Source organism: Somniosus microcephalus, chromosome 8, assembly GCF_052327205.1.
Source record: "Somniosus microcephalus isolate GS21.2 chromosome 8, FLI_Smic_1.0, whole genome shotgun sequence".
NCBI lineage: Eukaryota > Metazoa > Chordata > Chondrichthyes > Squaliformes > Somniosidae > Somniosus > Somniosus microcephalus.
The window spans coordinates 193,910,720-193,935,806 of NC_140994.1; the positions used below are offsets into that span (position 1 = coordinate 193,910,720).

At 44.1% G+C, this 25,087-nt stretch overlaps 1 protein-coding gene across 1 annotated transcript in view; it reads left to right on the forward strand.

Moving 5' to 3' along the window:
- The first annotated feature begins 675 nt into the window (after positions 1 to 675).
- rmnd5b (required for meiotic nuclear division 5 homolog B) overlaps positions 676 to 25,087 on the forward strand; it is a 32,606-nt gene continuing 8,194 nt past the window's right edge. The window contains exons 1-6 of the mRNA XM_085995461.1: positions 676 to 1,743; positions 4,269 to 4,414; positions 12,759 to 12,896; positions 13,899 to 13,999; positions 17,308 to 17,474; positions 19,159 to 19,324. Coding sequence (XP_085851587.1) covers positions 1,605 to 1,743; positions 4,269 to 4,414; positions 12,759 to 12,896; positions 13,899 to 13,999; positions 17,308 to 17,474; positions 19,159 to 19,324 — 857 coding nt within the window. The 5' untranslated portion in view covers positions 676 to 1,604. The remainder of the gene's footprint in view (positions 1,744 to 4,268; positions 4,415 to 12,758; positions 12,897 to 13,898; positions 14,000 to 17,307; positions 17,475 to 19,158; positions 19,325 to 25,087) is intronic.

The window sequence follows — 25,087 nt, forward strand, 5'->3', positions numbered from 1 at the left end:
CAGGTTCAAATGTGCCGTGTCCCCCAGGCCCAGCCTCAAAAAGCAAATAGCCTACTGATACTGTCCGGATTCACTCATTAACTGCATCCCACCAACATAAATCACCAGCTTCAGGAGAGGAGAGGAGAGAAGTGGGAGGTGATGGATTGGGAAGAAGACAAGGCAACACTGACTAAACAGGAGACCAAAATTGTGAGATATCAACAGCAGATTCCCAGATCACTGCATCCCCCTCCCCCGGCAGTGGGGAAGCTGACTACTTGTTTACAACAGTTATTTCTGAGTCACACGACACAATTTCCGGATGACTCTCCCCCTTTAAATAGCAGAGTAAGCGGGCTACTGAAGAGAGGCCTCCACTGTGAATGGGACATCGCCAGGAAGGAGAGGCAGGGACTCACCCACAGCTCACTGAGTGCACAATGCAGGTTCACCTACTGACCTCTGACCTTTGACCCCTGCAATCCGAGATCCGAGGAGCTCTGCTAGTGCCTTCTAATAGTTTGTTCCACTATTGACAAATAGGGATAACAGTCACCTACAATTACGCACCAGTTCACGTGTTTTTAAGGAGACAGACAAAATAAAGTGGAACGTACGTCTTTCGATTAATTTTACTAATATATTTAGATCTAAGCCACAGCTTTTAACAACAAAAAGCCATCAGGACGAGTTCTCTCTATTGTCCTCCCCTCCCGCTGAGTGGTACATCCCGTTCGCCCTTCTCACCGAGTTACTTCCTGATGGACTGTTACATTAACTTTACACGGAGGGGGGGTGAGCTGACGTTGCCAGGCGTCACAAGCGGCAGGAGCGAAGCAGTAACGCGTTTGCAGCATACATCAGTGAAAATCTGTGAGGCTCTTACTGACCTGTGGCAAGAGACGACGGGGGAGCTGAGCGAGTGGGGATGTTGAGAGGAGCCCTGCCTCCCTATCGCCCTGCAGCGGGAGTGGTGTGCGCCGCAGTGTTGTAGCAGTTTGCAGCAGTGACAGTTGTTAGTGGGGAGAGGATTTGAGGAGCTGCTGCTGTGTGTCCAACTATGTGTGTTGTGCTGTCATTGTGTGGGGCTTGCACCCTGCTGTTGTGCCTCTGTGTGTGATTGTCTCTTGGATTGCGACTATGTTTCTGTTGTGTGTTGCTGTATTTCAGACTGTGGCTGTCTGTGTGTAACTCGGGAGTCCAACTCAGTGGCTCTTCACTGGCTCAGCTGTCCCACTTTCTGTCAGGCTTCCTGTGTTTCTGGAGTGCCAGGGTCTATGACTGTGTCATGGTGTTAAACTTTTAATATTGAGTTCCCACTGTGTCCAAGCCAAGGTCTGTCCCTTTAATGCTGACTCTTACTGTGTCTGTATCAGGGTCTGTCTTTTTGTCTTAAGTTCTCCTGTTCCATTCTGTCACCCTGTGTCTAATATTGAGGGTTTATTGCTTGCTTTGTTTCTGTCAGTGTTGGTTTATCTACAGGGCCCCTTGTCCCGAGCCTGTATTTGTGTTTAGAGTGTGTTTCTGTACCTAGTGTGGGTTCATCTGTGCAGGTCCTGCTGGCTGACTCTAAGTTAACCCAGCCCTGTCTCTGTGTGTCTGTTCCTCTGTGTCTCTGCCCCATGGACCAGTGTGTGTGTGTGGAGCGGGAGCTGGAAAAGGTGCTGCATAAGTTCCTGATGTATGGGCAGCACTGCGACCGCAGCTTGGAGGAACTGCTACACTATGTCAGCGGCCTCCGACAGGAACTATCCAATGCAGGTGAGGACCCTGGTATGGTATTTGTGTACATGGGCAACTCTGAAGTCTGCTTCTGCAACTACTAATTGCTTGTTCCAAGACAATTCTGCTCTTAAGAATCACACAGTCAAATAGTCTGACAACTGCTCACTGCCTACGCTCACATGTAGAATGACCACCAGACCACCTGGAACCATGTCCCAGCAAGAGTCAGCACCCTATGGGGAGGAATTTATGGTGACATTCAAGATATTCCAGTGCTTGTTCTGATTGGATTTTTAATAGATGGAATTATTTGGTGTTGCTGAGTCATTACCTTGTAATATCTGATACTGTATTTTGTGTTTTTCTTCTTAAAAATTTGCTCATACGTGGAACACAGTTCTATGAAAATTGTTCATTGAGTATTATCTCATGGGCTAAACAATACAGTATATGGTTCTTTTCTCCTCCCTCCTCTCAGTGCTGGCTAGCAGTGGTACTGTTCTGTGGGTGCAAGCAGTCACTTCCCCCCCCCCCCCCCCCCCCCCCCCCCCCCCCCCCAATGTAACAATTCTCCACGTTGAGCCTAGACATTGAATGTCTTTAAGCTATTCAACTAAAGAAGGCGTCAAAACCAAGCGTGATCTAGTCCTCATTAGTGTTGTCCAGATGCAGCTGGATACTGATCAGAAGCAGAGACCTGCTGCCCTGGTTGAGATCCTGTGCATATTCAGGGTTATTGGAAAATCGTGGAAAACTGGCAAAATTGGTGAGGATATTCCCTCATTCCTAGTGGAGTAATTGTGGACGCATATTGGCTGTTGATGTTGATGATAAAGTGCTCAGAACCACAAGCTACAGTCAGACAGGATCCTGTGCACTCCCCACACGCCTGATCCTAACACATGAATATGAACAATCAACCTTTATGTTCTTTGTCTCCGGTTTCCAATTTCATGTAATTTTGATTTTAAAAAATTATTTCCACCCCCTTGCCAAAACAAAAAAACCTTTAGATTGCTTTGGGAAGTGCTTTAGAAATAACTCGCAACCAGTTCTGGGGGCACTGCAGATGGTGGGCTCATCACCTAAGAGACTTAATCTCCACTAGTTTCTAGGTATGGTGGATCCCACAAGAGTATTAAAATTATAACACTGAGGCACTCAAGTTTGATTAATGCAGTGGGTTCATGTTTTCGCTGCCTTTTGAACACATTAAGAACAATGTTCCCACTTGTTTTGATGGCTGTGCACATTGCACAAGAGGAAGGAGGGTATCTTGCAGCACTGTGATTCAGTGTGGTACATGTGATGAGAAGGTGATTTTTACTTAGAAATAATGCAATTCATTTTAAAGTGAAATGGCCTAATAATGTATATCATATGTGTTATATCAAGGGGTCCCATGGTGTTCTGCTGAAAATAAAATCAGACTGTAAACATTAATATTTGAAACAGACAAAGATCACAATTGGCTTTGGAAGCGGGTTGCTGAAATTTTCAAGTTGGACAAACTAATGTCCTCTGTTTGGCTTAATCACAGTTGTAAATGATACCAGAAGCATTCGCTCCCACAGGTGCTGTTTATCATTTTTCCAAGACATGGTACAGCACTGAACATAGGAAAGCGTGGAGGGCCACGAGTGCCTTATTGGATGAGGTCTAGCTGGCCTAGCGAATCACAATTTCTAATATTGGCTGTGGGAAGTTTGAATCTATGTGTTGTGTTAAAAGTACATACTGTGTGACTGTTGATTTCTCCACCTTTACATCATTCAGTATATGTCATCTACCTATCTATAAATGTAAATGTTCACGAGCATCTATTAAACTTCATACGTCACAAATCAAAGTGTCATAAGTACGTAAAAGCAGAGAGGCAGTCATTGCATGCTTTTTTTCCCTGGCCTGGGGCTGGTTATTTACAAGTATCCACCAACCTTCAAGCTTCCCTTGCCAAAAAGCAATTGACCCTGTCTTTAGGCTGTGTACGTATCAGCAGATAGACATTATGGCCTCAAAAGGACAGCCCACTTTAAACACGGATCCACCTCAGCAGTAGAATAATGGACTGTTACACAGTATAACACACCTGTCATTATAATAACTTATTGTCCAAATTACCAGGAGGACATCTGTTATACTTCAAAATGTCATACTTTTGGCAGATGTAAAACAATCTTTAAAAAGTCAAATCATGTCATGCTGGGTTCCCCTGACCTGCAGTCAAAAATTAACAAATAAAGCCAATTGCCCTTTATTTAACCTCGAGTTTTCAAACATTTACAATTACCTGGATTTCACTGTTTGGACAGGAGATAGTTGAACAGTGACCTTTAACTGTCACTTATGAGTCGCATTAAACAATCTTAGTAGCCAAATTCACAACCATGTTGCTGAGTACCTGTGCATTATCCCATTGACGATCTGCTAGTGTTTTAGCAGGATTCACTGTGTCAATACCAGGTCGATACTAGTGAGTACTGAATAAAAATACATTTGTACTAGGCTGGTGAATTTTGGCATGAATGGTCATTAGCTTCTGTTGTGTTTTTGCTTTGAAGGTCGTCTTGATGCCCAGTTGTCAGCAACGCTGTCACTAGTCATGTCACAGTGCTGTAAGAAGATAAAGGACACCGTTCAGAAGCTGGCATTGGATCACAAAGATATCCACGGCAGTGTCTCCAAAGTGGGGAAAGCTATCGACAGGGTGTGTACAAAGTAATAAGACCTTTAGAGATCTCATAATTTTACCGTTGGCAATTTCAGCATCAATCATTAACCTCCTCCAGCCCCACAGCCCTCCCAGATCTCTGCACTCCTCCAATTCTGGCCTCTTGTGCATCCCTGATTTTCATCACTCCACCATTAGCGGCTTTGCCTTCAGCTGCCTAGGCCCTAAGCTCTGGAATTCCCTCCCTCTACCCCTCTACCCCTAAGATGCTTCTTAAAACCTACCTCTTTGACCAACCTTTGGGTCACCTGTCCTAATATCTCCTTGTATGGCTCAGTATCAAATTTTGTTTGATAATGCTCCTGTGAAACACCTTGGGACATTTTACTGCTTTAAAGGTGCTATATAAGTGCAGGTTGTTGTTATGGGTGTCACACATTGTTTCTTCCTTTCTGCCGTGTTTACACTTATCTGTATTAAATTTCATCTGCCGTTGTTTTGCCCACTTGCATATTTTGTATTTCCCCAGTGCTTGCTCAGTCAAGTTATCTCCGGTAGTGCCCCTATCTTTTGAATCAGAAGGTTATGTGTTCATGTTTCCCTCCAGGACTTGAACACATCATCTAGATTGACAGCAGTGCCATGGTGATGGAGTGCTGCATTGTGGAGGTAGTCTTTTGGATGAGACATTAAACCAAGGCCTGGTTGGGTGGATTTAGAAAGGTCCTATTCAAAGATGTGCAGGAAAGTTCTCCCAGTGTCCTGGCCAACTTCTATCCCTCAACCAACACCACCAAAGAAACAGATCATTTATCTCATTTGTTGTTTGTGGGAGCTTATTGTGCATAAATCAGCCAGTGTGCTTGCCCACAAAAGTGACTACACTTTGGCCGTTGTCTTCGGGCCCCGTCATAAACTCCATTCCCTAGCAACCATTTCCATCCTTATACTGTCTGAGGCTGAACCAGACTGTTCGCAAACTTGACGTCCTATTTGACCCTGAACTGAGCTTCCCACCTCATATCCTCTCCATCACTGAGACTGCCTACTTCCACCTCTGTAACATTGCCTGTCTCCATCCCTGCCTCAGCTCATCTGCTGCTGAAACCCTAATCCATGCCTTTGTTACCTCGAGACTTAACTGTTCCAACACTCTCCTGGCCGGCCTCCCATCTTCCACCCTCCCTAAACTTGAGCTTATCCGAAACTCTGCGGCCCGTATCCTAACTCACGCTAAGTCCCATTCACCCATCACCCCTGTGGTTGCTGACCTAGATTGACTCCTGGTTCAGCAACACCTTTTTAAAAAAAAATCCTTGTCCTTGTTATCAAATCCCTCCATGGTCTCACCCCTCCCTATCTCTGTAACCTCCTCCAGCCCTACACCCTCCAGGATCTCTGCACTCCTCCAATTCTGGCCTCTTGTGCATCCCTGATTTTAATTGCTCCATCATTGGCAGCTGTGCCTTCAGCTGCCTAGGACCTAAGCTCTGGAATTCCCTCCCTAAAGCTCTCCGCCTCTCTACACCTCTCTCATTTAAGACGCTCTTTAAAATCTACCTCTTTGACCAAGCTTTTGGTCATCTGTCCTAATATCTCCTTATGTAGCTCAGTGTCAAATTGTGTTTGATAACACTCCTGTGAAGCACCTTGGGATGTTTTACTACATTAAAGGTGCTATATAAATGCATGTTGATGCTGGCTTGAGGAAATGAAAGGCGATATATCTGCTTTGAGTTTGTGAAAAATTGGCGTCAATTAGAAATGGTAATATTCCCAATACTGGTCCTTGTGGCATCCCACTTAGCATTTCTCCCCACCTGACATAAGCTTTCTAAACATGTACTTGCTGTTTTATGCCCTTCAGATTCACACTACATGCCCATTGCTTTGAGCTTAGTGAGCTTCATGGAGAACTTTGTCAAATGCTGTTTCTTTTGAAATTTTAGATACATCACATCTTGGGTTTTTTTCCACAGTCCACTTGGGACGTCATTTCCTCAAAAAAAGTCAACCAGTGAATGATTTCAGTGTTGTCACCAGCATACTAATGGGCATCCGTTTAATATTAATATTGGCGTTCCTGATCACTAATTTTTGTTGGTCATTTTTATATTATTAGTTCTGCTTTATGTGATCACAGGAGCTGTTTTTAGATAGACAGGTTATCGGGGGTAGGCGGGAATGTGGAGTAATCAGATCAACCATGATCTTATTGAATGGCGGAGCAGGCTCGAGGGGCCTGCTCCTAATTCATATGTTCGTATAGACTAAATAACATATTTTAAGGTACAACTCGGGACTATGTAGTGTTGTGGTCCAGCATGTTGGAGCAGTAACACATGGAATCACCGATTTGGAAGGGCATGGGGGTAATTTTTTTTCCCCCACCCCCACTCAGCCGAGTAGCCTTTGTACGGATAACTGTAGCTGTCGTAAAGACAGCGGGGTTTGATTGACAGCTGGTTGACGGCTGACGTCATATCCGGGGGCGGGATCCGACGCCATCTTGGCCATGCTTGAGGTACTGTACTAGGAGACACAGAGTCAGGACTGAATAAATGGCACTCCACTACAACTGCTTGGGAGACTCGTAATTATGTTATTAAGATAACATTACATGGTACCAGGATTTATAGAACTCGCGATAAGGACATACTACAACAATGGAAAGAATAAAACCTCCGGCTAGCCTGCAACTAGAAGGAAATGTGGATGAAAATTGGCGTGTCTTCAAGCAACGCTTTCTTCTCTACCTCACAGCGATTGACGCTTCGACTAGCTCTGGAACACATAAAGTAGCTTTGTTGCTAACAGTGGCTGGCTCGCAGGCAATCGAGCTATTTAATACATTTACGTTTGCAGCCAAAGATGATAAAACTGATCTGGACAAGGTGATAGAACGGTTCGACGAATACTGCACTCCAAAAAAGAATGAAACGTATGAGAGATTCGTGTTTCGCTCCCACGTGCAAAAGCAAGGAGAATCCTTTGATTTTTTTTTGACGGACTTGAAAATAAAAGCACAAACATGCAACTTTAGGGACCTGAAGGAATCGATGATACGCAATCAAGTCGTTTTTGGAATACTCGACAAGAAGGTGAGGGAGAGAATGCTTAGAGACAATGGCCCTGAAATTAGGATCGGGAGCTTGCCGCGCGTGCAAGCCCCCGATCTGCACTCACCCTGCGTGCCGACATCTGAAGCCCGGGCCTGCTTGCATTTCCTGTCACTGGCCCGGTTCAGATGTCGGCGCGATGTGCTTACCTGATCTAGCGGCATAGTTAGTGCGATGCGCCGGCTGGGATCAGGTGAGCACTGTGCAGCCAATCAGGGGAGGGGAAACTCATTCATGAGTTTGACAGAAAGAGCTGTCAAACTCATGAAAACTCCTGGCCCCAAAACACTACTTAAACCTGAAAGAAAATTAAAAAAAACATTGCACTACTTAAATGAACAATAAAGAACTCTGAAAAACTATTTTAAACAATAATTTTAAAATTTGAAAAAAAAAAAAAAATTTTAAATCGGGTCTAAAACTAAACTTACCTTACTGTAATTTCTTTAAAAATAACAAACCTGTGGGGGAAAAAAAAAAAAATTCTCAATTGTACTAAAAGCCCACTTACCTGAAAAACTAAGTACTTACGTGTGGTTTTTCTATGCGTAAAGACCGGAGGCCTTTACACACGCACAACTCTGGTGGGGGGGGGGGGAAAAGGAATTTCACTGCACACGCGCTGCCTGTGCAGTCGCGCGCGTTCTGCCTCTTAAACCCTTGGGCCAGAGGACAGGAAATGCCGGTTTTCAGCGCATGCGCTGTGCATGCTGAAAACCGGCAATTCCTCCGGGCACATGCGTGAGTACCCCATCCTTACTCACGCGTTGTGCCTGGAATTACTGGGCCAATGACCTAAATTTGGATGCAGCAGTGAAAATATGTCATGCTAGTGAACTTTCAGCCATGCACACGAAAACTTTCGAAGGGAGCAGCACAGCAGCGGGCGGGAGTGCCCTGGGGCTGAAAAACCTGCCGGTGGATGTGATACACAAAAGGGACACGAGGGCCCACGGAGTTCAAGACGATGACGCCTTACGAATGCAGACAGTGCGGTAATAAACACGTAGCCAGACAGTGTCCTGCTTATGGGAAGAACTGTGCAAAATGTAAAGGCAGGAATCACTTTGCCAAGATGTGTTTTTGGGAAGAGAAAACTGAAGGTAAAAAGACAGTGCATGCTAGAGACTGAAGAGACAGGAGCAGAGACTTTGTTTGTTGGAATGGTGCAAAATGAGTCAAAACAGGGCAAAAATGCTAATGAAGTGCACTCTGTAGGACCAAAGACTGAAGTTTGGATAGCTCCCTTGCTGGTAAATGGCACTATTGTTCCCTTTAAGCTAGATACAGGTGCTAAGGCAAACCTCATAAGTTGGAGTGATGCACGGATTCTCAAAGTACGACCTAAAATACTGAACAAGACAGTGTCTTTGAAGGCATACAATGGACAAAGCATTGAAACAAAAGGAATGTGTAGGCTAAATGTTAAGGTAAAAAATCACATTCACCCTTTGACCTTTGTTATAGTGCCTGAAGGACATGAGTCACTGTTGGGGGATAAGGCCTGTGTGGATTTGGGCTTGGTAAAACGAGTCTATACTATCAATGAACTGAACTGTGTGCAGAGTGCCCCCCAAGATAGTACAAATCTGACTCATGAGACTATAGCACACAAATATGCAGATGCATTTCAGGGTTTCGGAGCACTGCCCTTTACATACTCCATCAAACTGAGAGAGGATGCACAACCTGTGATTCACGCACCCAGGAGAGTTCCAGTGGCTCTCCGTGAAAAACTGAGGAAAGAGCTAGACCGCATGGAGGGACTAGCTGTCATAAAGAAGATTGAGGAACCGACTGACTGGGTAAATTCCATGGTCTGTGTCAATTCAAAGAAAACTGATAAATTGCATGTCTGCATGGATCCCAAGGACCTTCACGCCAATATCAAAAGAGAGGAAATAGTCAGCGAAATGACAGAAGCGAAAGTCTTCTCCAAGATGGACGCCTCGCATGGTTTCTGGCAGTTGAAACTTGATGAAGTACGTGCTAAGCTGTGCACTTTTAACACCCCGTTTGGTCGATACTCCTACCAGCGTCTGCCCTTTGGTATTAGCTCCGCCCCAGAAATCTTTCACAGAGCAATGGAGCAAATCATCGAGGGCCTGGAGGGAGTGCGGGTGTACGTGGATGATCTGGTAGTATGGGGCTCCACTCGGGGAGCACGACACCAGACTGGAGAAAACACTTCAGAGAATACAGCAGTATGGACTCAAACTAAATAAAGACAAATGTCAGTTCAGTGTCCATGAAATCACATTCCTCGGAGACAAGATCTCTACAGAGGGGATTCAGCCAGACAAGTCAAAGGTAAAGGCTATACATGACATGGAGAAACCAAAGGACAAGAAAGGGGTTCAGTGGGCCCTTGGCATGGTTAACTACCTAGGAAAATTCATTCCAAATCTAGCAGTGAAAACTGTTCATCTGAGAAAACTGCTGCACCAAGAGACAGAGTTCCAATGGGGACATGAACATGAGAGAGAATGGAAGGGGCTGCTACACATTCTAGCAAATAAACCCCTACTGAAGTTCTTCTGCCCTAACAAGAGGACAAAAGTGTCCACAGATGCCTCGAAGAATGGATTAGGGGCTGTCCTTCTACAGGAAGATGAAGGAGAATGGTGACCAGTGGCGTATGCGTCACGCTCCACGACGGCTACAGAGTGCTGGTACGCGCAAATCGAGAAGGAGTGCCTTGGCTTGGCATTTGGGCGTGAAAAATTTCATACCTACATCTATGGTCTTCCCAAGGTTATCCTAGAAACAGACTATAAGCCACTGCTAGGGATCGCAAAGAAGAATCTGTGTGACATGTCACCACGGATACAACGCCTAATGATGAGACTTCAACGTTACGATTTTGAGTTAACATGTGCCAGGGACACACATGTTCATTGCAGACACACTATCCAGGGCTGCGCCTTACGCCACACAAAACAGTGAATCAGAAGAGGATGTGGCTCTTCATGTGGATATGGTCTATGCAGCATTGCCCGCCACGCAGGAACAACTATCGGTGATAGTCACAGAGACATCAAAGGACCCAGTCCTGAGTAAAGTAATGAGAAATCTTCAAGAGGGCTGGAAGAAAGGGTCATGTAAACAATATTATCACATTCAGTCTGTGGTCAATGGACTACTGCTTAAGTGTGACAGGATAGTAATGCCCACTCTGTGACGAGAAATGCTCAACAGGATACATGAAGGGCACCTGGGTGCAGAAAAGTCAAAAAGGAGAGCACGTGAGGCACTCTACTGGCCAAACATGAACTCTGATATTGACCAGTTGATCGGCGAGTGTGCTACATGTCAGGAGTATCACTACAAGCAAACAAAAGAGCCCCTCATTACCACAGAGCTCCCATCACAACCTTGGGAAAAGGTCGGAACTGATATATTTCACTATGAAGGAAAAGACGATTTGTTAGTTATTGATTATTATTCCAATTATCTGGAGATGGCTCTCTTGTCCAGTACCACATCAAGAGCTGTGATAACTCACCTGAAGTCAATCTTTGCCAGGCAGGGCATCCCTCTAACCCTGGTCTCTGATAATGGCCCTCTCTATGCCAGTCATGAGTTTCAGTCATTTGCTTCAGAGTATGAGTTTAATCATGTAACCTCCAGTCCGCTCTATCCTCAGGTTAATGGAAAAGCGGAGAAGGGGGTACAGATTGTGAAAAGACTATTAAAGAAAGCAGCACACAGCAACACTGACCCATATCTGGCCCTGATGTCGTACAGGGCGGGCCCGCTAGCAAGTGGCAAGTCTCCAGCTGAGCTCTTACTGGGTCGGAAAATCCGTACACGACTTCCCAGTTATGTCACACCTGACCACAGAGATGAGGTGTGGGCAGACAAGGCTCGGAAACTGCAACAGAAACAAAAAACACTTCATGACTGCACAGCCACTACACTAGTGCCTCTACAGGAGAAGGATATAGTTCGCATTGAAGGGCCTGAGTCATGGCCTAAAAGAGCCACCGTTCTACAACAGGTCGCCCCCAGGCCATACAGTGTCATGACAGAGAACGGCAATGTGTTTCGCAGAAACAGGAGGCACCTACTGAAAACCAGAGACCTTTCAGCCTCAGGAGGACTGAGAGGATGACGAGATGAGGGAAATGCCACAAAGTGACGAAGGACACAGTAGTGATAATGTGACAAGGGACCTGTGTGGTACAGACATGAACTTAAAGGATACAACTGGGGTGGTTCAGCAAACACCCGTTCAGCCACGCAGGTCACAGCGCACCAGAAAGCCTGTAGTTAAACTTGACCTGTAGACAGGGATTGATAAGACTGTAAACAGTTAATGGACTCCTGGGTGTGGGTAAGGTTTATACCTACCTGCAATTAGTTCAACGGTGTAGTTACACTGACTGTTTCTATATGATAACAAGTGTTCTATGTGTTATGTTGTTGCTGTGTTATGCCTTCATTGAAGGGGGAAGATGTACGGATAACTGTAGCTGTCATAAAGACAGCGGGGTTTGATTGACGGCTGACATATCCGGGGGCGGGATCCAGCGCCATCTTGGCCATGTTTGAGGTACTGTACTAGGAGACAGAGTCAGGACTGAATAAATGGCACTCCACTACAACTGCTTGGGAGACTTGTAATTACGTTATTAAGATAACGTTACAGTCTTCATAATATTACTGTTATTTCTTTTAAAAAAGGACTGAACAGATCAAAGGAGAATCAGATGGCAAGTCTTCACCAGGCTGTTCTTGACTACCAAGCGGTGGCTGCTTAAATGTTTTTATTGGTGCTGTGCTGGAAGCAGGTCACCTGAGAGCTGCCATTGTGCTTCCAGGATGTGCACATCAGACTTTATTAAAATGGAGAGGGAAAAAAACCAGAAGGAGAAAAATGGGAACAATACGAGCAAAGAATGAGTTCAGATATAGCAAAAATTTAAATGAATTGGTCACTTTACAGAACATAGGAACAGGAGCACGCCATTCAGCCCTTTGAGCCTGTTCCTCGAGAAGGTAGGTTATGAACTGCCTGGGCTGCAGATAAGGTGCTAAGCACATCTTTTGGACTGTCCTGTAGTCTGTGCTAATACATTGATGCTGGCTCTGGTATCTGCTCCTCTGTGTCAGAGTCCACTTTGTATATACAGGACTGGTGGCTTTGGGTGCAATACTGAGAAGAGTTTGCGATTTTATCAATGAACTCCACCTAAAGGAAGTTGTTTCTGTGAGTTTTTCTGTGCTTGACTCTTTGGTTATGTTATGCCTTTGTGCAGAATTTTGACACAGATGTGAGTGGAGTCGGGGTGGAAGGTGTCTGGGATTCGCATGAAAAGCAGCAATTCCTGAGTGAGGCTGTAGTGGAGCACTTGTACAGACAGGGATTGCTGAATGTCGCTGAAGAACTGTGCCAGGTAAGACCAGAAATGGGGGGCGTGTGTAGGAAGGCTGTGCCTGTCGCAGGACTGAATGAGGCTAGGGGCTGTGTACAGCGATGTACACTTTTGCTTTTGAGTCGGAAGGTTGTGGGTTCAAGCCCCAATCCAAGAGCACATAACCTAGGCTGAAACTTCACTGCAGTTCTGAAGGTTCATTGCTGGAGATGTCGCCTTTTGAATTAGATGGTAAATCAAGGCCCCAAATGCTGGTTCAGGTGGATGTAAAAGCTATTTATGGCACTATTCTGTGACAAGTGGCTTATCTCCTGACTTCCCAAAGTCTCTCCACCATCTACAAGTCACAAGTCCGGAGTGTGAGAAGCTCGACACCATCCAGGACAAAGCAGTCCACTTGATCAGCAGCCCATCTACCCCATTAAGCATTCCCCCACCCCCCTCTCACCGGTGCACTGTGTACTATCCACAGGATGTATTGCACCAAATCGGCAGCACCTCCCAAACCTGCAACCTCTTCCACCTAGAAGGACAAGGGCAGCAGGTGCACGGGAACACCGCCACCTCCAAGTCACACACCATTACAACTTGAACTTATATCGCCGTTCCTTCGTCGTCACTGAGTGAAAATACTGGAACTCCCTCCCTAACAGCACTGTGGGAGTACCCTCACCACACGGACTGCAGTGGTTCAAGAAGGCGGCTCCCCACCACCTTCTCGAGGGCAATTAGGGATGGGCAATAAATGCTGGCCTTGTCAGATGCCAGCAACACCCATATCCCTAGAATGAATTTGTTTTCAAAAGTTAGCTGGAAATATCGACTAATCCTTTCCTCTATTGTAGGTAAATAATGCCTGGATAACAACAGTTACTGCACTTTATATTTTTAAAAAAAGTAATTCATTTTATATGATGTCTCTGAGAGTTGATGAAAGTCTTTCCTCCTTCCCGTGTAGAGTTAATTGTTATCACTGAGAGCTGAACACATTGTGATAAATCCCATGTTCCCATCTTTCCCTAGGAATCTGGAATATGTATTGACCTCAGTCAGAAGGAACCCTTTCTAGAGTTGAACAGGATCCTGGAGGCACTGCGAATGCGAGATTTGAGGCCAGCGCTGGGGTAAGGCACTTCTTGGATTCTCTGTCCAGGTTCCTCCTTTTTCCCTTTCCTTGTCTGAGCCCATTTCATACAGATGTCATGCTCAGCTGATAACCTGGGGCTGTCCACAGTGGGGGCTAGTCACATGTTGTCACTGATTCTCCTGTCATTAATGATACCTTTTCATTTATTGGGTCATCATGGAGGTAATGAACAGGTGGTGGCTTCTCTTCTGAAGGGGACAGCTGATCCACTGCACTAGCTGTGAATGATCAGCAACCCTTCAAATAAACTTCATTCATTGATGTTGGGTTTAAAAGAATGTCCCTGTCTGGTCAGCTGTCTTGCAAAGTTTGTGAACCTGTACAAGGATGTGTTTGCACCTGTTGCATTTAAGGTTGATAGAAATTCCTTCTATACATACCTCAAACATGGCAAAAAAGCTGTGTTGACACAGATTAAGCATCTTTATTCCTCATCCTTGTCCTGCCTCCCCTCCATTCCCTTTATTCAGGAATGCATGATGGTGCACTCTCTATACATCTTCAGCTGCTTTTATACTGGCACTGTTTTAATTTGGATTCTGGGAAACATGCACCCATAAGCTCTCATCCAGCATTTGTGTTGCTAAATCTGGCTCCTTTATGCCAACTGTAGGCTTATAGGCTCACAAAAACCAGTCTGCCACTAGGATAAGGTTGCTGGATTTAGCCACCACCTCACTGGCACAGGTCTCTCAGAATCCAAATTAAAAGTGGCTGGTTCACCTTTTGTGAAAGGCCCCAGCTCACTTCCCTCTCCACACCAATGCTCAGCCTGGGATGTGTAAACTGTCCCCGCCCCAGGTCGTCAGAATGTGAATATTGTGAATACTGAAGGCAGTGATTGGAGCTCGAGTCTCCTGGTGGTGATCCAAAACTGCACCATTTACCAACAGTGTAAATGCTTCTATGGTTCCTTTCTTTGCATTTGCATATGTTGTCGGTATACTTGGATGGCAATATGATGCTCCCTTGTTTCAGACAGACCCACGTCTGCCTCCCTTGGTATAACAGTATTTTGCCATGACAGTCTCTTGGTGCACAATCGGGAATTGGCAGTTCAGCGCTCAATACAGTAGTGACCAACAATGGCATTCTAACCGAGGATCGATCGAACATGCTTATTTGTTCTGTAACGTACTGGCAAACAGCAAGACTAGCAGTGTACAGTGAGATGGCTGTGTTGGACAATGACAACGGAAGTATCAATGGGGACAGCAGTCAATGTTCCCAATGAGCGGGCCGCTCACAAGTTTTTCCATTTGAAATATTGCGCGTGCGCAGAAATTTAAAGGGGCCACGCACAACAAAGACAATTTAGAGGGAACATTGACCGCTGTAGTTGCCGTTATGCCTAACTGCATCATGAGGGGCTGTTTCATTTAGAAACATCTAATCAGGCCTTGAAAACGCCAGGGATCAATCTGTTTCTGCTTCTGTTTCGACTGAATTTGCATTTCTAAGTGCTTAAATAACCACACATGAAAGTAGTATGCCAGGTGTGGCCTTGTTGCTTTATAGAGTATCAGTAACATTTCCTTGGATGAACTGTTTGGATTTGCTAAAAACACCCCGACAGGTTATTTGTCTTTACACACCATGGGAGCAGCTGAAATAAGCAGATTTTGTTTTCCTTTCTAAAGCTGGTAAATATCCCAAATTCAGCTGATTTTTTAAAATATCGATGAGAGTGAGCGACTTGGAGGACTTCAGAAACTTGCTCAACAATGCCACCTACTGGCTGGAACACATTGCCGGCAGCTGTTTATTTACAGGATTTCCATTCTAAATGTTTATGTAGGAGGTGTTCAATGTTAACTGTTATAACAACAGGAAATTGGATATGTAGTGCATGCATAGACAAACTATCCTTCCTGGTCCTTCTCGAGCTCTCTGCAGCCTTTGATATGGTCGACCACACCATCTTCTCCCAAGGCTGCTTCTCCGTTGTCCATTTCAGTGGGTCTACCCTTGTAGCTTCCACTCATACTTATCCAATCACAGCCAGAGCATCTCCATTCTCTTCCCGTCCCTGCACCGCTACATCCGGACTCCCCCAAGGAGCTATGCTTGGCCCCTTCCCTTTCTCATCTACATGCACATCTTGGCGACATCATCCAGAAACATGGGGCCAGCTTCCACATGTACGCTGATGACATCCAACTCCAATCTCAACCCCTCCACGGTTTCTGTGTTGTTAGACTGCTTATCTGACATCCAGTCCTGGATGAGCTGCAATTTCTTCCAGTTAAACATTGCGAAGACCAAAGCCATTGCCTTCGGCGTTGATTTCATTCTGCTCCTCGTCACTGTCTCGGGTTCAGCCAAATTGTTCACAACCTCTGCATCCTATTTGATGCCAAGCTGAGCTACTGACTCTACATCCTCTCCATTACACAGACTGCCTACTTTCACCTCGGTAACCTCGTCCATCTGCTGAACAAACCTTCTTCCATGCCTTTGTCACCTCCAGACTTGACTATTCCAATGCTCTCCCGACCGACCTCCCATCCTCCACCACCTTCTGTAAACTTCAGCTCATCCAAAACTCTGCTGCCCGTATCCTATCCCGCACCAAGCCCAGTTCACTCATCACCCCTCGCTCACAGCCTCCAATTTAGAATTCTCATCTTTGTGTTTAAATCCCTTCATGGCCCCACCACTCCCTTTCTCTGTACTCTCCTCCAGCCCTACAACCCTCCGAGAACTCTGATTTCCACCGCCTCTGGCGTTTTGTGCACCGCCATTGGCCGCTGCTTTCCGCAGCCTAGGCCCCGCACTCTGGAAATCCCTCTCCGAACATTGTATCCTCTCCACATCTCCTTTTAAGACGCTCCTTAAAGCTATCCTCCTGACCAACCTTTTAGTCTTATCCTCTGACTATTTACTTCTTTGGCTGAGCCTCCATTTTCATCTGGCTACGCTTCTGTGAAGAGCCTTGGGGCATTTTTCTATGGGAAAGGTGCGATATGAATTTAAGTTGTTAATGTATGGCTTGTGTCAACCAATTGCTGTAATAACTTAAAATGGGCACAAGTGCTTCATTCCATGTTTTCCGTGATCAGTCATCTATTACACAGTATTTTGTCGCACCCATGTCTCTTCTTTTGCATTGTGGGAACTGATACATTAAATCTGGCCGTACTACTTTGCATGCCAGCATGAGGCATTGCCTTTCGTATTGAGTTCAAGAGTCCAATTTCTTTGAGTGCTAATGTGCAATGTGAGTTTAATGAGCTGATTGTTCTTGTTTGGGTCTAGTTTTAATGCTGTGTTTCTCTCGCTCAGGTGGGCTATGGCTAACCGGGAGAGGCTGTTGGCGTTGAATAGCACGCTGGAGTTCAAGCTGCACAGGTTATATTTCATTAGTCTACTGACTGGAGGTGTCATCAACCAGATTGAGGCACTGGAATATGCCAAGAACTTTCAACCCTTTGCACAGCAACATCAAAGAGGTCAGCTTTTATATGTAAGGCGTTTCCAATTGTTTAAAAGACTGATCTGAATGTTGTCATGTACTGTTTTTCCGTGAATTGGACAGCAGGAATACAGTGGGTATAATTGCAGAAAGGCAGTCTGATTGAATGAGCCATTCAATCAAACTGATATCCTCAATATAACCTAATGTATCTTATTAATTCTCTCTTCTTGCTCCTTTCTCCCATCACCACCTCTCCCAAAAACATTGACACTGCTGGGATGCAATAATATAAAGCACCTTGGGGCATTTTACTATGTTAAAGGCACTATATAAATGTAAGTTATTATTGTTGGATGTGGATTCATGGATGCTAGGCACCCTCCAGTATCTTGCCCAATAAACTCTGTAAACCCTGGCAGTGACTGCTGGTGGGCTATTCAACTGTAGGGGCTTTACATATAATCCTATCCTCACCTGCTGGCTACACAGGTGCATTTTCAGCAGGGGTTTCTGGATAGCTTGCAGGAGCAGTAATTCTTGGCAATTTCCCCCCTCCCTAAGCCAGGCACCGAGCCCTATGTTGTGTTCTTATTGCCACCTTGGCTGAGATCAGCTAACCGAACCCGGGACCTTCCTGATTTGTATAGCTTAGTTACTCACTAGATAAACTTGCTGAACCATTGGGGGAGCCCTTGTATCATACTGTGTGGCTGCGAGTTCATCACGAGCATTCAATGAGACTTGATTTAAGGGTGTCAATATAAAGCCTTTCCCATATGTCTAAGGGTTCCTTGATAGAGGTTGAGGCACCAGTGTAAAAGGTGGCTGCTTAATGTAATATGCTGAAGCATAATGGAATATACTAAACTAATACCTGGGAGTAAATTTATAGACTGGTGTCCCATCAAGGGACTCTGATGTTTTATGGTATGAAATACATATAAATATATATATATATTTTAAAACACACAACTTTCTCTGATACCATGCAGGACCTCTGAATGCTTCTGTATATCCACTTTCAAATACAGAAAAAGACTTGCACTGCCTTGATTATGCAGTAAACTGGATAATTCCACATTTACCTTTTACTCTTTATAAGTAAAGAATTCCCTGACCCTATCGCTTCTGAAACTCCGCTCAAGTATATAGTGCACGTGACCTCTTAAAACACATCACTCCCTAACCAGATTCCAACCACACTTGTTCTACTAGTTCCTGTAGACATTACTGGCTATCGACACCACTGCAGTTTACTCATCGCAGTTCATTGCTGCCGCCCTTCCCTAATGCGCTGTCTGTTGTCTATGCTAATTGTGGGTTGCGTTTTGTTTGTAACATCGTAACAAAGCAACACTAGACAATCTGGTTTTGTCGTAATTGTAAGGTGTTTCTGCCTCGTGGAGCAAACTGCGTGTTCTGTTGTGTACTGTCGTTAGCTATATGTATATGGTTGGGAGTAATGCTAGTTTATTCTGGACTGTTTTTGTCCGTATTCTAATATCTGATTGTAAGCTCTCTTTTCTGTAACAGTTGATAATTTTTTTCTCTGAATTTCAGTGATGACTCCGACACACCGTTCCCCTTGTTTTCCAATGTGTTGCCTTTGGACAATGGCCTCTTTAGTGCTTGGCCTTTAGCTTTTAGATTTCTTCTGTGTGAATTGCTCAATTGATGAATTGCTCAATAGATAATAAGTCAGTGAGTTGTCATTCCAGACATCCAGGTGTTGATGGGAAGCCTGGTTTACTTGCGGCATGGTATTGCAAACTCCCCTTACCTCCATCTGCTGGACTCCAATCAATGGGCAGACATCTGTGACATATTCACTAGGGATGCCTGTGCCCTCCTCGGTCTTTCAGTCGAGTCACCTCTCAGTGTCAGGTAAGCTCAGCATGAAAGAGCTAGAATCTTCATTCTTTTTAATATGTTCTAATTGTCTTTTTTTACATTTTGACATCATGACTTTAAAAATAAGACAGTTGTAAAGAATTGTGTTTCACTTAATTCTAATTTATTATTTAGACAGTGGGTTCTCATGACGAGAACTTATGAGGATTTATGATTCCAGTGGTGTAAGGGAGCTGCACTAATACAAGCTGATACTGTCATCGACCCCGGGGGTTGTTGCCAATGAGTTAATTTCCCTGTGGCCCAGTGTCAAGTAAACAGAATAATGATGTCAGTCAAAAAGGATCATGGGATTGACCTGGTTACCTCGGTGATGCAACCAGCTCCGTCTTAAAATCCTGAGACTTAACTGGCTGAAAAACTATCCTTCGAAGCCTCTTTTCAGTTAACTGAAGGGCTAACAGTAACTCCACTTCAAAAGTACTTCATTGGCTGTAAAGCGCTTTGAGATGTCCGGTGATCGTGAAAGGCGTGATATAAATGCAAGTCTTTCTTTCTTCTTTCTAAATCTCATCGGTGTAGTCTCCGCTCTGGAATGGAAGGGCACAGAAAAATCAGCAAGTTTTAACATTTATTTTAGTCACAAACCTAACGGAACAATTCCTGACATTTTGAATAGCATTATTACAGTAATAGACATAGACATAGCTAGGATCAGCATCAGCTGTCAATGGTTCCCTGCTAAACAGCATCCGGACACTATCTGGGCCAGAGATACTTGCTAACTTTAGGTTGAAAGCCGCAATCTCCATCAGTTATTTACTCAAAGGCTGCTCTTAAATCCACCATAAGACAACTCTATGTTTATTTTAACAGCATATTACTATATAGAAAATACCAACAGAGATTTAAAAGTATCAAATTGCAAACGTAAAACATTTTCCTTTAACATTGGATACAGTAGGTTGAGTAAGTTCAACAACTTTTCTGAAGTAGATTATCAACATTTCTTTCCATAAATTGGTTGTCCTGATCCATCCAAGTGCCACGTGGACCTTCAGTATCTAATCTACAAACGATTTGTGGAAATAAGATTATGGCTTCTGTAAATTTCTACGCCGCTCTGCATCCACCCAGTTCCCCTATTTTAATGAGGAGCAGCCTAGACTGGAACTATTGTGCACTGAGCTTTCCCATCTTGTGTTACGAGAGGCTGACAGAATAAGGTTTTGCTGAGAGAAGACAAGGGAATGAGTTTGGCCTCAATGGGAGTTAGTGGTTGCAGTGTAGACATGCTGATGCAATTGAGGCTGTGTGATGATTGTGATGCTTTAAGTAGTTTATCTTAAATTAATTAAATTATAGAACTGCATTGTGCAGTCTGAATTGAGGGAATGCGTAAGAGAGCTGAGTAAATCATCAGATATATCCATGTAGGTATCAAAGAAAGGTGGTGCTAGCAACAAGGCTTCTTGAGCTGTTAGGGGCCAACTGAGGGAAGTGCTGACAGTGAGTTTTTGCTGAAAAATTGTAAGGAGATGAATTAGGCCTAAGCAGGAGTTTGACACTGAGGCAGAATGGGCTTGAATTGGCAAGAAATGTGTGCACGATGATGGAGTCCCCTTCAGGTTGAGGTAGATTGTACAAGCCGTAGACCAGCTGAGTGGGTACATGGAGTTTGGCCTGGACCAGAATTAGACAGTAAAATGTAGTTGGCTTGAAACTACTTTGAGTTTCTGGGTCCTTTTTAAGTCCATTTATTATGACAGGATAGTGGGAACTTGTGTTGCGTAGCACTGGCATGATTTGGGAGTTTCTGAAAACTTGAGTGTTCTGAAGTCCCTCATCCCTGGTACTAGAAGAGACTGGAGAAGCTGGGATAAAAACAAAAAATACTGGAAATCCTCAGTGGGACAGGCAGCATCTGTGGAGAGAGAAACACAGTTAACGTTTCAGGTTGATGAAAGGTCGTCGACCTGAAACGTTAACTTTGTTTCTCTCTCCACAGATGCTGCCTGACCTGCTGAGTATTTCCAACATTTTCTGTGTTTTTTTCAGATTTCCAACATCCACAGTATTTTGCTTTTGTATTGAGAAGCTGGGATTGTTCTCCTTCGATCAGAGATGGTCAAGGGGAGATTTAATAGAAGTATTCAAAATTATGAAAGGTTTTGATAGAGTACATAGGGAAAAACTGTTTCCACTGGCAAGAGGGTCGATAACCACAGGACACAGATTCAAGATAATTGGCAAAAGAACTAGAGGGGAGATGAGGACAAATGTTTTTGCTTATCATGTTGTTATGGTCTGGAATGCACTGCCTGAGAGGGTGGTGGAAGCAGATTCAATAGTAACTTTCCAAAGGGAATTGGATATATACAGGTAGAACGTCCCGAATTCGGGACCGAGGCCGAGCCGGTTTTCGGGTTTTTCCGGACTTCGGTACGTGTTTCTGATGTCCGGAAACGCCCGAGCCCAGGTTGCGATATTTCCGGACTTCGGACATCAGAAACACGTGCCGACTCCGGAAATGCCTGGGCCCAGGTTCCGGTTTTTGGTAAACCTCCCTCAGGGTGTCTGGATTCCGGAACATTTTACGGATTCCGGACCCCTGCCACCAATCGTCCCAGAGTCCGGATTCTGGAACTCTGGATTTGGGATGCTCAACCTGTACTTGAAAAGGAAACATTTGCAGGACTATGGGGAAAAAACAGGGGAGTGGGATTAATTGGATCAGTCTTTCAAAGAGCTGGCACAGGCATGATGGGCCGAATGCCTCCTCCTGTGCTGTAAGATTGAGTGTCCAGGTGTAAGAAGAATGTCCAGTTGGACTCGCTCAAGCCGTAAGTTACTGAGCTCGAGAAACAATTGACGACGCTCTGCCTTATATGGGAGGAGGAAAAGCTCCTCGAGCATGCACCGTAGGAGGTGGTCACCCACAGCTAGAGGGCAATATTGAGGCATAGGAAGGGAAGTACATGTCCATGGGGAATCAAAGGAGAGGTGAAACCAATGATAAACCAGTCACTTTGTTGATTTAGGTGATGGTACTAGTCTCCGACCTCCAACTGTGAAGAAACTATGTCACAGCCCACTCCTGAGATAAAGGTCCATTGCCCTCCAGACTCTCTTAATCTTTTTCATTCTTCCTTTGTAAGATAGTCATTTAATGGAAAAATGGCCAAGTTCTGCCAGTTTTCTAAGGCTGCTCTGCTTCCTTGATGATGGAAGATACAATGATATGATTATATACTTTCACTCCCATTTTTTGTTTGAAAACAGTGATTTGCTTTTTTTTTTAAAAAAACCTTTAAATCCATACCCCTATTAAGATTCTTGTATAATGACTCAGTTAAGCACTGAAAACTCTCTTAATCAAGAAATAGTAGGAGCTTGCAACAAAGGTAATGCAATAATCTTGGGGGACTTTAATCTTCATATAGGCTGGACAAATCAAATTGGCAGATGTAGTCTGGAGGACGAGTTCGTGGAATGCATTGAGGACAGTTTCCTAGAACAATACGTCATGGAACCAACTAGGGAACAGGCTATTTTAGATCTTGTATTGTGTAATGAGACAGGGTTAATTAGCAGTCTCATAGTAAAGGATCCTCTGGAGCAGAGTGATCATAATATAATAGAATTTCACATTAATTTTGAGAGTGACTTGCCTAAGTCCGAAACTAGAATCTTAAACTTAAATAAAGCCAATTACATGGGTATGAGGGGCGAGTTGGCTAAGGTATATTGGAAAAATAGATTAAAAGGCATGGCGGTAAATAAGCAGTAGCTAGCATTTAAAGAAATATTTCATAATTCTCAACAAAAATACATTCCATTGAGAAACAAAAACTCCACGGGAAAAGTGATCCAACTGTGGCTAACTAAAGAAGTTAAGGATAGCATTAGATTGAAAGAAAAAGCTTATAATGTTGCAAAGAATAATAGTTAGCCTGAGGATTGGGAGAGTTTCAGAAACTAGCAAAGGTTGACCAAAAAATTGATTAAAAAGGGAAGAAATTGAATATGAGAGAAAACTAGCAAGAAATATAAAAGCAGATTGTAAGAGTTTCTACAAGTATGTAAAAAGGAAAAGAGTAGCAAAAGTAAACATTGGTCCCTTAGAGGCTGAGACAGGAGAAATTATTATGGGGAATAAGGAAATGGCAGAAACGTTAAACAAATATTTTGTATCTGTCTTCACAGCAGAAGACACAAAAAGCACACCAAAAATGGTGGGAAACCAAGGGTCTAATGAGAGTGAGGAACTTAACGTAATTAATATTGGAGAAAAAGTACTAGAGAAACTAATGGGACTAAAAGCCGACAAATCCCCTAGGCCTGACGGCCTAAATCCTAAAGTTCTAAGAGAGGTGGCTGAAGAGATAGTGGATGCATTGGCTTTGAACTTCCAAAATTCCCTAGATTCTAGAATGGTCCCAGCAGATTGGAAGGTTGCAAATGTAACACCGCTATTCAAGAAAGGATGGAGAGAAAAAACAGGGAACTACAGGCCAGTTAGCCTGACATCAGTCATCTGGAAAATGCTGGAATCCATTGTTAAGGAAGTGGTATCAAGTCACTTAGAAAATCTTAAAACCATATTGACTCTGCCTAATCATGTTATGAAAGGGAAATCGTGTTTGACAAATTTATTAGAGTTTTTTGAGGATGTAACTAGCAGGGTAGATAAAGGGGAGCCAGTGGATGTAGTATATTTGGATTTCCAAAAGGCATTCGATAAGGTGCCACATAAAAGGTTATTACACAAGATTAGGGCTCATGGGGTTGGGAGTAAAATAATAGCGTGGATAGAGGATTGGTTAATGGACAGAAAACAGAGTATGGATAAACAGATCTTTTTCATGTTGGCAGGTTGTAACTAGTGGGGTGCCACAAGGATCAGTGTTGGGGCCTCAGCTATTTACAATCTATATTAATGACCTAGATGAAGGGACCGAGTGTAATGTATCCAAGTTTGCTGATGATACAAAGCTAGGTGGGACAGTAAGCTGTGAGGAGAACACAGAGTCTGCAAAGGGATATAGATAGACTAAGTGAGTGGGCAGTAAGGTGGCAGATGGAGTATAATGTAGGGAAATGTGAGGTTATTCACTTTGGTAGGAAGAATAGGAAAACAGAATATTTTTTAAATGGTGAGAAACTTTTAAATGTTGATGTTCAGAGAGATTTGGCTGGTCCTCGTGCAAGAAACAAAGAAAGCTAGCATGCAGATACAGCAAGCAATAAGGAAGGCAAATGGCATGTTGGCCTTTATTGCAAGGGGGTTGGAGTATAAGAGTAAGGAAGTCTTGCTACAATTGTACAGGGCCTTGGTGAGACCACACCTGGCGTACTGTGCACAGTTTTGGTCTCCTTATCTAAGGAAGGATATACTTGTCTTGGAGGCGGTGCAACAAAGGTTCACTAGATTGATTGCTGGGATGCGAGGCTGTCCTATGATGAGAGATTGAGTAGATTGGGCCTATACTCTCTGGAGTTTAGAAGAATGAGAGGTGATCTCATTGAAACATACAAGATTCTGAAGGGGATTGACAGGGTAGATGCTGAGAGGTTGTTTCCCCTGGCTGGAGTGTCTAGAACTTGGGGGCATAGTCTCAGGATAAGGGGTAGGCCATATAAGACTGAGATGAGGAGGAATTTCCTCACTCAGAGGATTGTGAATCTTTGGAATTCTCTGCCCCAGAGGGCTGTGAAGGCTGAGTGTTTGAGTATATTCAAGGCTGAGATAGAGAGATATTTGGACTCCTGGAGAATCAAGGGATATGGAGATCG